Source organism: Clinocottus analis, unplaced genomic scaffold, assembly GCF_023055335.1.
Source record: "Clinocottus analis isolate CAN_PGR_092001 unplaced genomic scaffold, fCliAna1.0.p SCAF_5, whole genome shotgun sequence".
Classification (NCBI taxonomy): domain Eukaryota; kingdom Metazoa; phylum Chordata; class Actinopteri; order Perciformes; family Cottidae; genus Clinocottus; species Clinocottus analis.
The window spans coordinates 21,170,359-21,186,451 of record NW_027176207.1 but is presented as its reverse complement, the minus strand read 5'-3'; the positions used below and the strand labels follow the sequence as shown (position 1 = coordinate 21,186,451).

Genomic DNA, 16,093 nt, shown 5'->3' with positions numbered 1-16,093 from the left:
GTGACAAATAAGTTGCCTTGTGATTTTAGACTTTTGAGGCCCCTCGTATTTCCCACGCTGCAAGTCCCCGTGTCATATTCTCCCTTTTCTTTATACTTTACATTCTTGCTAAACCAAAAAAGATGAAGGTGAAATAACTCTCGCGTGGAGGCGGAGAGAGAGAAGACCTTTCAGAGCGTCGCTTCAGTCGCAGTTGGAGAGTAAATCAGCTGCAGCGAGCCTCCAGTCACCAGAGCTCCGTAAATACTCTGAGCGGCTCTTCTGTTTACGGCGTCCCTCGAGGCCCTTAAATGCCTCCTCACCTGTCGTAAAGAGATGTATTACCTCCAGGAAAGAAAGCGGAAAAAGAGAGAAACTGCAGATCTGCTGGTTTAGCCGCTGCGTAGCTTCAGGGAGTCGGCTCGTTACCCTCCAGGAGAAGACGACGTCTTCCTCTTGGAGCTCATCGTTTCACACGATGCGCGACTTTAGTCAACTTGACGTAAACTTTCCATTTTGTGTCGGCGACTAGAGTACACGCTGGATTAACGTCCACGCATCTGTGGTGAAGAAGCTGCTTCTCATCTTCATGTTTTCTTCACTGTAAGCCGGCGATTCAGCACGATTTATTTCATCCTTCCTGTTTGCATCAAAATCTAAAAAAATAAAAGTAAAAGTGGCGACAGAATCCCCGTTTTATTTTTTTCCATCGTCACACTATTGTTATCTGAACTAAAGGCCTTTACACAACGGATGGGAGACGAAAGAAACACACAAAATATGTCAAATACTCGCCTGCGTATATTCTAAATCTCGGGCTTTTATTGTGAAATCTGCTCGTGCTGCGCCGGCTTTTTCCAGACAGCGTGTGTGTGCTGCGAGAGTCGGAGGCTTTTACCAGCCCACTGGATTATTAATGCCACAGACTTATAACGGTCAGATTTTAGTAATGACACACACACACACACACTCCTTTAAGGGCATACTTTTTTAAAGCCAGCAGACAGGAAGTTGGGGCGTTCTGGTGCTTCAGTGTTTCTGTTTCTTAACCTTCACGTCGATGTAGAAGAAATACTGAACTATTAACTCTGATACATTTCTTTCTTAATGAGCTTCTTTACAGATTGAAACCCGTAGATTAGATTATGTAAATGAGTCCGTCGTGTAGAAGATGTGAGCTGAACATAAAGGAAGCCGCTGTGTGGCTGATGAAGACGATGTCGTGAGCCACAGAGCTGTCAGAAGCTCTTCATCACAGGCTGCTGACCGGCAGCTCGCTCGCGGCTGAGACGCACAAACACAAGCGCTCATTGTGTTTGTTGGTCTTTGTATCATCGTCGATGTGTGAAGATGTTTCACTGGTGTGGAGCGGGAGAGGACTTGTTGTAGAGGTCAGAGGTCGAGACCTGCTGCAGGCCGGAGGAGGAGGGACTCGAACCCGTCTCCTTGTTTCTCACTAACTGAAGCTTTTTACATTTAATTTAACTCTTTTGTGTTGACGCTTCTTCGTCTTTGTCGTCTGGAGGTCGTCCTCACTGCAGATGTTTGCTCTTTAAAAAGCACACACAGACACACACACACACAGACACACACATACACACACACACACACACACACACACACACACACACACACACACAAACATACACCGTGTGTGAGTGCATCTTTGTGTTTGTGTGTGTGTGCGCGTGTGTATGTGTGTGCATCTGTGTGTGTGTGCGTCTGTGTGTGTCTGTGTGTGTGTGCATCTGTGTGTGTGTGCATCTGTGTGTGTGTGTGTGTGTGTGTGTGTGTGTGTGTGTGCATCTGTGTGTGTGTGCATCTGTGTGTGTCTGTGTGTGTGTGTGTGTGTGTGTGTGTTCAAACAAGCAAACAAACAAACGTGTGCATTGGAGCATGCCAGAGTCTTATGGAGGGCATCTTAGTTTGACCCTGTGTGTGTGTGTGTGTGTATGTGTGTGTGTATCTGTGTGTGTCTGTGTGTGTGTGTGCCCTCGCTCTCGTCTCCCCTCCTCCCTCTCTGTAAATAATAAATCCCTCACGTTATTTTTTTGTCTCTCTGGAGAAGTCGTCGCTGCTTTAGAGAAATAAAACAGGAGGATTTTCTCTGCGGACTCGTTGCCGGATGAGACGAGAACCAACGCACTCTGAGGGGAAGTCGACTCGCCTGCAAGACCGCACCCAGGGCGCCGGGACGCCGCGCGGCGAAGAAGCAACATGAAACATTTACGGCTTCGTCTCTAATGGAAGTTTCATAACTTTGCAGTTGTTTTATTTTGAAGACTTCCCTTCAGAGCTTCAGTCGCTCATGGAGCTCGTTCATCGTTACTCACGTTTCATTTTGTTGTTTTTAATCTGACTAATTGTTTCTTGTGAAGCAACAGAAACAATTTTCTTAGAAAACGCACAAAAAATGAGTGTTAACTTTTTCTGTAGATATGAGAATCGTTGGCGTGTTTGTGTTTCATTTGTAGTCGCTATGATGTGTGTTTGTGAATATTATCTCTCAGTGTGTGTGTGTGTGTGTGTGTGTGTGTGTGTGTGTGTGTGTGTGTGTGTGTGTGTGTGTAGGAGAGGATAGGGAGTACTACCTGGGGACACCTTACTGTTTGTGTTTTGCCATGTGGGCGAGAGACCGGCTACAAAACACAATATATGCACAGTAGTGTGTGTGTGTGTGTGTGTGTGTGTGTGTGTGTGTGTGTGTGTGTGGGATCAGTAATACCTGCTCATCTGATATTTATACATTCGTCAACAATAACGATGCTTGGTTTGTATATTTCAAGTAAAGATTTGGCGACTGCTTTACTAAAGCCACCGCCATCTTGGACTAAAGCCGTCGCCATCTTGGATTTAAACCCCCGTCATCTTGGATTAACGCCTCCGCCATCTTGGTTATTTTGCAACCAGAGAACAGGAAGTGACCATATATGGACTGAAGAGGAGCGACGTAGAGACGCCGAATACGTCTCTGGTGTCGACCTGTCAATCACCCTGTAGCCCCGCCCCTAAAGCGTCCCCTGTTTGACTCTAACAGACCATAATGTACTAAATGAACATCAGGCTGTATAGAAGAAGACTAGAAACTAGAGATTGAGACATGAACTCATGTTTACACATGAACATGTTGGAGTAAGTTAGAACACCAGAATGAGCACCGGATTATAAAATAATCCCTCTCTGTGACGGTTCCTGACCGCTGGACGTGTCGCATGGCGTCCGCTCTCCGCCTGCGTGTTGTTACTCTGCCGGCGTTCGGGACATTTCTGGGAATCAATCTCCAAAAAACAACAAAATAAATAAAAAACGTAGCGGCCGAGTGCCAGAACACGAGCGAGGGGAAGCGACAGGAATGCAAATGTGACGAGGCGGCGAGCCGAGCCCACGCCGCTCGTCCCGAAAGAGAGAGAGACTCACCTGCTGGAGGAGGAGGAGCCAACTCTGAATGTTGTGTTACAGACACACAACGACACAATCCTTGTGTTGTCTTGAAGGTTGAGAAGAGAGAGAAGAGACTCAATAGAGGCCGAGAAGAAGCTGAAGGAAGGAAACCATGTCTCTCTCTCTCTCTCTCTCTCTCTCTCTCTCTCTCTCTCTCTCTCTCTCTCTCTCTCTCTCTCTCTCTCCATCCCTCTGTTTCTATTTTTACCTGCCTCCTGATACGAGCTCTTTCCCTTCCTGCCAGCGTGGCGCTGCATCGTTTCTCCCTCGCTGCTCTTATTGTTTTACTTTTTTTTTCGTTCATTTTTTCTCATTTCAAGCGTTTCAGAACCGACTCAGCTCCTCCTGCTCGATCCAGCCGATTGTTATGTGAGCCAGTCCATCCATCACTCTGACGTGTGTGTGTGTGTGCGTGTGTGTGTGCGTGCGTGTGTAACAAAAGACCTACAACTTTCCAAAAATAATCTAATCAACCTCAGGATTGAGCGCCCACACACACATTTCCTCCTCCGGCCTTCAGAATTAAACTTTACGTTTTCTCTTTCTCTCTCTCTCTCTCTCTCTCTCTCTCTCTCTCTCTCTCTCTCTCTTTCTCTCTCTCTCTCTCTCTCTCTCTCTCTGCCTCGGTACAGTCTGCTATAACGAAAGTAAAGAACGTGAGCTTCATCCAAAGTCGTTGTCAAACTAATAATCATCCTGAAGGTCATTTTTTAACCATTGGACGTGAAACCTTTTCATTTCTTCCTGTGTGTCATCTTCATTTCCTCTTAATCAGAAACATCCAGACTGATATTTACACATCTGAACAACATCTCACACGTGTTCCTTTCATTATGAAAACATTATTCACACAGCCCTCGTGGCTGCAGAGACGCATACTTTTTAGTTTGTGGATGACATCTTAGAGGAAAGGATGGTTTCCAAAAGTCGAGTTGTCGTGTTTGTCTCCCGCCCGTCAACACTAACTGAACCCGACTGTTAACAAACTGCAGTTTAGTCTGAATCAAAGCCGTCTGCATCTCTACCTGCCTCCCTGCTCGGCCCCCCGCGTTCATTGATTCATGAATGACATAAACAAGCAGCTGTGCCTGCGTTTGAATCCTTCATTTTGTTGTTTTAAAGCCGTTTACTCCGCTTCCCTGCTGCTGCAACCCGTTTCCTTTTGTTGTATTATTGCATCGCTGCAGCTGATGTGGGGTGAAAGGGAAAACACGCCCCCCCCACGACCTCCACCACCACCTCCACCACTGCAGTGGGACGGAGTTTTATTACCTTCGAGTACTTTGTGTGATTTACTCCGCTTGACGTGCCGCCGGTTGGCAGCTGCAGACGGGAGTTTTTTTGGATGCGTTTCAGTTGTGCTGAGCTGGCTTTGGCTCCACGCAGCAGCGCTGCTGCTAATTATATAAACGCTCCACCACGTCGCTGCCTGCAGAGAGAGAGAGGGAGAGGGAGGCGAATTAGCAAAGCTTTCTGATTTTCATCTCCGTCAAAGTGAGTCAGATCGGAGGAGACGAGCGGCGCACCTGGCCTTCATTACAGCTAAACGGGGAGGCGACGTTTAATCTGAGCAACTGGAGGGCGAACGCATCTGCTGGAGTTCGGGAAAACAAGCGTGTGGAGGTGTCGCCTGCTTTCTGAAACCTGCAACGCATCGCTTCTCCTTTTAGTCGATTGCTAACACGTCCTCGTTTACGCATGCAGCAGTGACAGATTAGGATTATTATTCATTTGTGTCCCCTGATGAGTGTAAATCAATATTCTGTCTCTCTCTCTTTGCGCTCTGTTTTTGGTCTCCACCACCTCCTCCGTCTCTTCAGCTGCTAACGGCGCCACATTCACGTCACATGGTCTTCATCAAGTGGAATTGTAGAAACATCTGCTTCATCTCCACAAGCTGCTAAATGGACCTTGAATACAACTTAAATACAATTTTTTACAAAAAAAACACAAACCATGAACTCCAATCGGTTGATGAAGACAAAAAAAAAACTGTTTTGTTCACTTATTTGTGGCGGTAAAACTACTTTTTTTGATGTTATACATCAATTTAGTTGATTAAACAACAGGAAAAAGTCGCCCTCGACTTCCTTAAGTTTGTGATTTTGAGTTTTCTATCCTTAAAACCGCATTTTAAGGTGTTCTCATCAAAGTTTAAGCCAAAAAGTAGCGTTTTTTTCCGAAGGAGTGAGATTCGAGCCGCCGTGTGTCCCTTTGGGCTTTCCGTAGCCGAAGCCTCCGAGTCGGGAAAAGATTGAGGAGAAAGAGAAAGAGAAAGGACTCGCTGTCCTTGACCTTGACTCTGGGCTGCATCACACAGAGGTCACCTCATTGACTCTGACATTGATAATTCATATATTCTGCAGCTTTTCCCGTTTCAGTATTATATATTTTCCTTCTTCTGTGACCTCTGACCTCATTGTCTTTCATGCTGTCCGTTCTCTCTCTCGGTGTCATGCATTACACCGTAAAAGATCCTTATCCCCTTGTTTATATCATGGACTCACAATAATGAATATCATAAATCAAAGTGTGAGCTTCTAGCAGATAAAAAAGTGAACGACATCATCGTTCATACACACACCGTGTTGCATATCTCATGACATCTCTTCTTGTAATATTACATAATGCATCCTTCGCTCCCGTTCTCTCTGCTGGATGTTTATTTCATTCCTTCCCTCCAGTCACGATCTCACGGCCCGGATGCAGTGAAGACGTCTCTGTGTGAAACTCTAAATAAACCCGACGCTCTCCGTCTGCTCCTGAATATTTAAACCAGGAATCGGCGCGCAATTTGGTCCGATCTCGTAAACACAGAGTTTCACTCGTCCTGTCTGCGCTCTGGTTATTTGTATATTTGAACTATCTTTAGAACGAGAGCTTTGAAGTGCGGGACGGAAATAGATTTTTTTTTTTTTGGTTGCGCCTTGCGCCCACAGCTGAGGGATCAGAAAACACACGAGCGTATACGCACCGCTTCCCTTAGTGATACCTGCTCTCATGCTTCCTCTCTGTGTCAGGGGGGCGGAGCCAGTCACTTCAATTTATCACGAAGAAGAAGAAGAAGATTGTGCATGACTTAACAAAATGCCGCTGCATTCTCTCTCCTGACCACCAGGGGGCGACTCCTCTGGGTGTATAGAAGTCTATGCTTCATGTGTCAAAGCTGCATTCTCTCTCCTGACCACCAGGGGGCGACTCCTCTGGTTGTATAGAAGTCTATGCTTCATGTGTTAAAGCTGCATTCTCTCTCCTGACCACCAGAGGGCGACTCCTCTGGTTTTATAGAAGTCTATGCTTCATGTGTTAAAGCTGCATTCTCTCTCCTGACCACCAGGGGGCGACTCCTCTGGTTGTATAGAAGTCTCTGCTTCATGTGTTAAAGCTGCATTCTCTCTCCTGACCACCAGGGGGCGACTCCTCTGGTTGTATAGAAGTCTATGCTTCATGTGTCAAAGCTGCATTCTCTCTCCTGACCACCAGGGGGCGACTCCTCTGGTTGTATAGAAGTCTATGCTTCATGTGTTAAAGCTGCATTCTCTCTCCTGACCACCAGGGGGCGACTCCTCTGGTTGTATAGAAGTCTAAGACGAACACGGCGTCTCTAGTTTCAAGCCTTCTTCTATACAGCGTGATGTAGAGGAGGTTCTGGCCTCCATGTCCATCATTAGTTCTCACTTTAACCTTTTCTCATGCAACACTGGTAATGACCTCACTGCTCTCCTATAAGCGCAGCCTCGCGTCCCCTTTATGTCCCATTAAAATGTTTAAATTAATTGTGGCCTCTCGTGCGTGAACGGACATCGTCACAGTCCTCTCACCTCTGCAGTCGCGTACAGGTTCATTTTAAATTCATGTCTCACAAGAACACGCAGTTCTTCAACTTCTAATTACAGCTCCGAAAAATCATCTTCAGAATATGAATCCAGCTCGTGCTTATTAACCAGAAAGAAGAGAGGAACTTTCTTTTATAATTCCAGATGCCGCAATTACAGAAACATGACCTTTACCGGAGTGAAACACGAGCCGCTGACGCCTGTGTTCTGGTTCTTGTTGGGACATTAAACATGGAAATAATGTGAAATTATGTAACTTCATAAACCCTCAATACATTTGATGACATGATTCATGACCTCTGGAGTAATCATACAGAGGACTCGCTGTTAATATGACAGCTGTTCATCCGAGTGTCGGATGAGCCATTTATATCTACGTAGATATAAATATAAATATATAAATATAAAGAGAGAGAGCGACCGCTGCAGGAAAGACTGATTCAAAGAGAGGAGAAGCGACTTGAGACGGTTTCCTTCCTTCAGCTTCTTCTCGGCCTCTATCGAGTCTCTTCTCTCTCTCGTCTTAACCTTAAAGACAACACAAGGATTGTGTCGTTGTGTGTCTGTAACACAACATTCAGAGTTGGAGAACATCTCTCGTAAACCGTGCTGTTGTTGTTGTGTTGTTGTTGTGTCCCTCTGGACACACTCACACTGTCGATGAGGCTAACGCAGAGCAGCTAACGCAAAGAGGCTAACGCAGAGAGGCTAACGCAGAGAGGCTAGTGTGGAGAAGCTAACGCAGAGAGGCTAGTGCTGAGTGGCTAACGCAGAGCAGCTAACGCAGAGAGGCTAACGCAGAACGGCTAGCGCAGAGCTGCTAGTGCAGAGTGGTTAAGCGGCTAATGTGGCTAACGCAGAGCTAAGTGCTTCCTGTTTGGATGCACTTGTCTCTGTCGTTGCTGAGGTGAATCTGAAGTGATTGTTGGTTAATGGAGGTTCTCTGTACTTCTTCCACTCACATCATGCGTCACCTTGTTTTTATTAATACTCGGAGACAGAAGACTCATTTTTTCTCTTCAGAGTAGAACAAAATAACGTCTGAAAGTCTTTTTAAATCAAACCACGCACAAGTTAATTCAATTATGACTGAGGAGGTAGAACGGGTCGGGTCAAGTAGGGCGGACGCACAGCAAAGTGGGCGTCGCCCCTCGACTCCATCTTTAACTCAGAGACGGACTCGGCTCGCCGGCATCATCATGTTAACGAAGAATAACGCTTAAGTGGGCAGCTGGATGGCTGACTGCCTCCCTGGCAGGGATTTCTGTCATTCCCGATGTAATTAGTGAGGAAGAGGAGCCAGTAGACTCAGGCTGAATGGTACGGGAGAAGGGGGGGGGGGGGTGATGGATAATTTAAACGCAGATCTCCAGGAGTCAGCTGCACTCCTGCAGTACCTGAAAGATGTCCGACATGCGAATGTGCTCGAGTGAGAGCGTTGAGACGGACTGACACATTTCCATAATTATGAATCTTCCTCTTTCATCTCCAGTGATTAATGTGCAGCTCCTCAAGCGGAGAACGGCCGGAGAGCGAGAGAGAGCGAGCGAGAGAGAGAGAGAGAAAGCATCATTATTCATGGCAGTCAGACGAGGTGATGAGTGTTCTGATAAGCGCCATGTCGTTCTTCTTCTGTGTGTGTGCAGATCATCTTCCGCAAGATCAGCGAGGTGAAGAAGGAGGAAGAGGAGCGGCAGCGGGCGAAGAACGAGGTGCAGCTGACCATCCCGCAGGACCACCCGGTGCGCAAGCTCTTCCAGAAGTTCAAGCAGCAGAAGGAGCTCCGCAGCCAGGGGACGACGGCGGCGGCCTCGGCGGCGGCTTCGTCTGCCTCGCAGCCGGACCTGGAGAAGAACCAGCTGCAGGTGGAGCAGCACCACCTCCTGCAGCAGCAGCAGCAGCAGCAGCAGCACCTGCACCCCAACAGCCTGCAGCTGGGCCACTCCAGCCTGCAGCACTCGCTGCCGCTCAGCCTGCAGCGGCCCCCGTCCGCCATGCAGAACGGGGCCCCGCCCAGCAGCAGCGTGCTGACCGTGTCGCAGGTCACGCCCATGCGGGGCTCGCTGGCGTACGGCGAGCTGCCGCCGCCCGCCAAGCCCAACAACTGCGACGTCATGGAGCTGCAGCCCAGCTCGGGCGGAGGCGGGGGCGGAGCCGAGCAGACCGTCAGGGTCAAGATCAGCCCCGGGCCGCCGGCGGCGTCCAGGCCGCTGGCGGTCAAGGCCAGCGGCTGGATGCGCCTGAAGAGCAACATGGCGCCGTCGGAGGCCGGGAAGGAGGGGCTTAACAACAACGTGAAGGCCGTGTCCGTGGAGATGCTCTCCCAGGAGGGCAAAGGTCAGGAGGCGGGAGGGCGGCGCGGCGGCGGCGACGACGCGGAGGAGGCCGGCGTGCCCAGCAACAACCCGCTGCGCAAGACGGACTCCTGCGACAGCGGCATCACCAAGAGCGAGCTGCGGATCGACCGGGCGGGGGAGGCGCGGACGCCCGCCGCCGTCACCCCGCTGCTCCACGGCCCGCCTCACCCGTTCGGCGCCGGGCCGGAGCAGCAGGCGCTGCAGGCCGCGCTGCACGAGACGCGCCTGGAGCTGCGGGGCGACATCCGGACTCTGGGGGGCCGCCTCGGCGCCCTGGAGGGCCAGGTGGCGGAAATCATCAAGCTGCTCTCGGACAAGAAGCGGCCGTCCTCTTCATCCTCGTCCTCCTCGGTGGCGACGACGACGGCGGCGGCGCCTCAGCAGACGGTCGCCGTCACGCCCAAAACCAAAATACAACGTCAGGACATTTTCACCGTTTCTAGGCCTGTTTCTCCGGACTCGGAGAAGGACGACGGGCTCTGAGGAAGCGCTCCCCCTGGTGGCCGCCGAGGCGCCACCGCTACAATCGACGCTTCTGGTCTTAAACTGACTTTCAGCTTCTTTAAACGTTTGCACACTGACTTCCAGCTGCAGGTCGCGCCGCAGTGACCCCCGGGGGCCCGTTTTTTTGTGATTGTACATTCCTCTCTATGCATGTCCAGCTGGATTCTGGCCTGCCAAAGAAAACTACTGACCGTCCGTATCGCCTGTATATTATGCAGTTGACTGCATGCAAAAAGTTGAAAGAGATGTTTTATTGAGCTCCACTGTACATATGAATATTTTTCATTGATAATTTACTATGTGGACATTCAGGGTTTGCATACTGGTAGCACTATAACTAAAGGGTTTACTGGCAAAGGGATTGTGCATGGATTATTTCAGACTAACGCAGAGGAACTAGCTGTGTTCTCACCTCGCCCGCTAAGAACACAGACTCCCAAATGTGACGACGAAGTGATCCCTTAACCCCGCGGAAGGGACTTTTCTGGTATGTTTTATATATTAATTGTCGACTTTTGCTTCTTATGATGATTTCTATTTTTAAATACGGGAACGCCGTCGGCCGCAGCACGTCGGGTGAAACCCTGCAGCGGTTACTTTGTTCGAGTCCTCCTCGTGTCTATGCATCGCTCGGCTCCGCCGCTGGATTATGATGATGATGATGATGATATCTTTCTCTGTTTTCATGTTGGTGAATGTTCTCTTTCTTCCTCCTCCTCCTCTTCTGTTTGTTCCATTCCTCTGCATGAATCAGGGATGGCAGAATGCACTTTGGGGGAAGCGGGGCGACAGGAAGGCTTCTGGGGGAAATAACACCGAGTTTAGTTCACATAAAAGTCCACTCAGCACAGTGACATGTAATCCCACAGCCCCGGCAGCATGCACACGCACACACACACACACACACACACACACACACACACACACACACACACACACACACACACACACACACGGCGGTCTTAACCAGCAAGCGTCGCTCTGAATTCCATTAACACAGCAGCTTCACCGCGAGTAATAAATAAAATGGAATACTGTACTTTTTACGATATCGGTTTTTCTAAAATCTGCATGCAAAGGAGTAGTTTTATGCTCTGGAGTGCACACACACACACACACACACACACACACACACACACACTACATGCACAGTGTCTCTTGATGTGAACCCTGCAGAGACTTATTTTCTTCACAGAAAGCGGATGAGTCGTTTTTTTGGTCTGAAGTCGAGGTTTCACACACATACACATACACACACACACACACACACACACACACACACACACACACACAATCACACTGAAAGAGGCGGGACATGGAGGTGCGGTGGCCATCATGGAAGAAAAACACATCGTTCTCTTTAAGGACAGTTGTGCCTCTTTAAAGAGTTAAAACCTCTCTGACAGGAGAGCGATGCTTAATTCCTGACGTGTGTTGGAGTGAAGAATACGTGCCGTATTTATAGAAGTATTACCTTAAAAGTACATTATCTCAGTACTTCATGCGGCCGGAGAAGAATCTGCACTTTATTTCTCTCCTTCTGAGGAGAAATAGCTGCTTTAAAGGAAAGAATGATGATGTGTTAAACTAAAATAAACGATGACATCACGCCTCAAATCCCCCAAAAACAACTGAACACAAACTCCACCAAAGCGGCTGAACCTCAGCAGCAAGTATATGTATTTTGTACTATTATAGAGAAAAGTATGTTACATTATCGAACAAAGATTTATGAATAGTGCACACTATTAATATCTGATTACTTACATGCAGCAGGTGTTTTAACCTTTAACTTGTTTCTTTACATCAATTATTAGATTTACACATTCAAAAGGAATTTATTGTAATCATTTATTAGTTAAAACAAAAATGTGGCAATTTTGTATTTTATTTCTTTCGTTCAAATATTGAATTCATATCTGAATAAATAAAAATTCATTTTAAATATATATTTTTAACGAAAACAATTCATTTCCTGCTTTCACTTTGTGGTGAAGTCACGTGACAGCAGCTGGAGCTCTGATTGGTCAGCAGCTCTGATTGGTCAGCTCTGATTGGTCAGCTGCTCCGTGTCGACAGAAAACCGGCCAATCAGAGCTTCTGTTGGAAAGAAACGACCAAACTGAATTATACATGTTGAAAAAAGATCTCTATATTATCACTTTATAAATGTTCTTTCATTAAATGCTAATTTGATGAATACAAACATGTATATTTGTAATGATTTATTATAAGTAAACACACTCCAGGCTCCGTACACGTAACACAATATTGTGACAGGAGGAGCCATCGGTGTAAAGGCTGAGCAGTGAGCTTTAACACCCAGTGTTTTAAAAAATATAACATAAATGTATATTATAATAAAGCGACTCTGTTGACGCGCACGAGGAGACGCACAACGTTTAGTTTTTATTCCAGTAAAACTTTGCCAGAGAGAGAAACGTGCTCTTCTTTCTTAAGCTGACCAGAGAATGAAGGACGACACACACACACACACACACACACACACACACAGACACACACACAGACACAGACACACACACACTCACACACAGAGACACACGCGCATGCACACACACAAACACACACTTTTCAGCGCAGGATTCTTCGGCTATGCCACTTGAATGTACACCTCCTTCTTCTCCCCTCTTCCTCATCCTCTGCATCTCCACCTCCTCCCCTCTCCTCTTTCTCCTCCTCCTCTCCACCTCCTCTCTCATCTTCCTCTTCCTCCCCTCCACCTCTTCAGTAACTGGGAGCTCAGAGGCGTTTCTACTTCTTGTATTTTCTTTATATTCTCTTCCTGTCACCAGAGCGTTGTCCTCTCGTTTCCTCTCCTCCTTCCTCCTCCTCTTTCCTTCAGCCTCTTGGTTTTCTCTCCTCCCTCCCTCCTCCTTCCCCCTCTCCACCCCTCCCCTCGGCATGCTGATGCTGTGCAGTCTGACACCGTGACTCCGCCTCTCTGGGGAAAAGGGGCGGGGCCTCATTTATTAGAAATTATCTCTGGCTTTTTACTCAAATCCCGCCCGAAGGAAGGAAGGAAGTCTTTCCTCCGCAGAACCTCAACCTTCTTTTCTCTTCAGCTCGACGTGCGGCTGACTTTAATAAACTCTTTTTTTAGCTGAAGCTTCTGTTTTCTACTGGAATGTTCTCAATTTCTACTGTTTTGTTAAAGCAGCACTGGACTCATCACTGACTCATGTATTGTTTTACAGTTGCACAATAAGCTGTATGTCAGAATAATAAACAGCCGTCTGGGATGCTCGCTCTCTCTCTCTCTCTCTCTCTCTCTCTCTCTCTCTCTCTCTCTCTCTCTCTCTCTCTCTCTCTCTTCTCTCTCTCTCTCTCTCTCTTTCTCTCTCTCTCTCTCTCTCTCTCTCTCTCTCTCTCGCTCTCTCTCTCTCTTCTTGTCTGTATTTTAGAAACATCTTTCCTCTTCACTCACTTTCCAGAAGGAGCATTAAGTAATCGATGACTTCATTGATGTGTATTGGCATCCAGTGGCAGCTGAGGACGACACAAAGAGGCCGGCTCCTCTTCCTCTTCCTCTTCCTCACTTCACTTCTTTCCTGCTGTCGCCTGGAAGTAAAAAAAACTAACAAAAAACGTACAAACCAGAATAACTTTCCTGGAAACATGCAGCAGTTTGTAAGAGAAGTTACTGTTATTTATTTATTTTTTTCTTCTTTTTCGTGCATTTTAACAGCAACACGTGTCAATTTTGGCTCGTTCAGGAAATAAACTTGGAAACAACTCAGTCAGGATTATAGGAAACAAATATACTATATATATATATATATATATATATATATATATATATATATATATATATATATATATATATATATATATATATATATAAAATACAGTTAGTTAGAAAAAAGAAAGCAACTCTTTGAGCCTTAGGGTCCACCAATATGGGGACTTTTATATCAGGTCACGAGGTACAAATCAAGAAAAAAAACATGTTAGGTATTAAATTAATCATAAAAATCAGGGCTACAATAATATTTAAACCTCATGTACAACATTTAAACACAACTCAAATAATAAATAGGATTAGGGGATAAAAGGCTACGACATGAAGCATTGACTTCACACAGTGACCGCCAGATAGCCACTTAATTATTACACATTATAACTATATAGATATAGATATATATATCTATATATCTATATATATATATTTACTATCCGTATTGATTTAAACGGGGTGGACAAAGTAATAGAAACAGCTGCCACCCTCCACACAGTTGAATCAACACTCTTTGCTATGTCGTCCTCCATGAAGGCCTCGTCGTCTCTGTTGCCACCAACTCGTGGTGCACATGTCCGCTCATGCAGAGGCGTCTTCCCCTGCAGCCGGCAGCGGCATGATTGAGTTTAATAGTGTCTGAACTTGGACAGTCGGCTCCTCTCTGCAGCTTCTTATTATAACCGCGGTGTCAGAAGGCTCAGACTCAGCGCTGGATGCTGCTTCCTTCCCCTCCTGCGGCTCCAGCGTCGGTGATGTTCATCGTCCTCCCGCCTCTCGGGCCGCTTCCTCCCTCCATCTACATTTCTTGCCTTTGTGACCAGAATGTTATATTTCCAGCTCCCGGCCTGCAGCGCTCCGATTGGATCAGAGTAAAGTGAAATAATCTCTCGCTTAACTCGTTAAAGATCCTTTGACAGTTTGGACGACCTGTGAGCGTCTATTTCTATTTCTATTGCTATTATTTCTGTTTTAAAAATATGGTTATGTTTTCTTATCAGTGTAGCAATTAACTGCTCGTCTTTGTATCCATTAATCTGTCCGGCTAATAGAAACGTTTTGAATCTTCACCGTCAATTAGTGGCAGACAGCAGAGTCATCGGAGAGAGAGAGAGAGAGAGAGAGAGAGAGAGAGAGAGAGAGAGAGAGAGAGGAGAGGAAACAGAGGAGGAATCAGCTCGTCAAGGCTCCACCTGCAGATCTGCCTGGACACATATCGTCGCTGCTTATCCCCATTAGAGTCTCTGGGATGGAGAGGAGACGACGCACTCTTTTACCCAAACTGACACCCGTCAGCTCGGGACGAGCCGACACATCCTCCCTGGAAAACATATTTAATTGCTGCCGGTGGGAAAGCGTTTCTCTCTCTGCAGGCGCTGTCGACGTGAAGGTGCTTTTGAAGCCAATTTACTGCAGAATTGTTTCTTTTTAGTGTCAATCCAGATGTTGTGCGTCTCTGTGGGAATCACTCACACTTCAGGGAGATAATCCACGAGGACTTGTGGTAAAATACAGGTTATATGGTAAACTTTAGGCAGGAAATACTGATTAAATTCATCTTCAAAAATCTCATTTAGGAAATTTGATGTGCAAAGTATTTTCTCTTATCATTGTTTCCTGTTCAGTCAAAATAGCAATAAATATATATATTTTTTAAAAGCTTTTGCTGCTTTTTTTAAATGCAGGATTCAAACTTTAAAACAAATCTGGTCCTTTTCTCCCGCCGCCTGATGAAGCGGCCGCTTTTCAAACTTATTATGATTCATCGTGTTGTTCTCGGTGCAGATTCGGCTGGATGACTCATTTTATGATGAGGGAGTTATCAAAAGGAGGGAGAATGAGATTTCATTCAAAAGGAACTCGGAGGTAATTTAAGATGAAAGATTAATGACACATATTTAATTTCACCTTCTCGGGAGAGTTTCTCCCTCTTCAGAAAGTCTCTGAGATATATATTTTGATTCTAAGGATGAAATCTGCTGCGGTTTACTCACGACAAACAGAGGAACAACGTTTTAATGTTGTAGATAATATGTTGTAGTTATGGGACCAATTACAATAAATGAAAGCAGGAAATAATTGCCATAATTATATGGCAATTAGCTTTTTTGTGTCTGTTAGCTTCTAGTTCCTTTTAGCTGACAGTAAGCTTCTAGTCCCTGTTAGCTGACAGTTAGCTTCTCGTTCCTATTAGTGTAGTCAGCTGACAGTTAGCTTCTAGT

The 16,093-nt window shown here is 46.4% G+C and overlaps 1 protein-coding gene across 3 annotated transcripts in view; it reads left to right on the top strand.

Moving 5' to 3' along the window:
- The window catches only part of kcnh5b (potassium voltage-gated channel, subfamily H (eag-related), member 5b), an 81,566-nt gene extending 68,215 nt beyond the window's left edge, over positions 1 to 13,351 (top strand). For 2 of the 3 annotated variants that reach the window (XM_068600380.1, XM_068600381.1), the window contains exon 13: positions 8,903 to 13,351. In XM_068600380.1, coding sequence (XP_068456481.1) covers positions 8,903 to 10,096 — 1,194 coding nt within the window. In that variant the 3' untranslated portion in view covers positions 10,097 to 13,351. The remainder of the gene's footprint in view (positions 1 to 8,902) is intronic. The other variant, XM_068600382.1, reaches the window with a different exon arrangement.
- Positions 13,352 to 16,093: the final 2,742 nt, after the last annotated feature.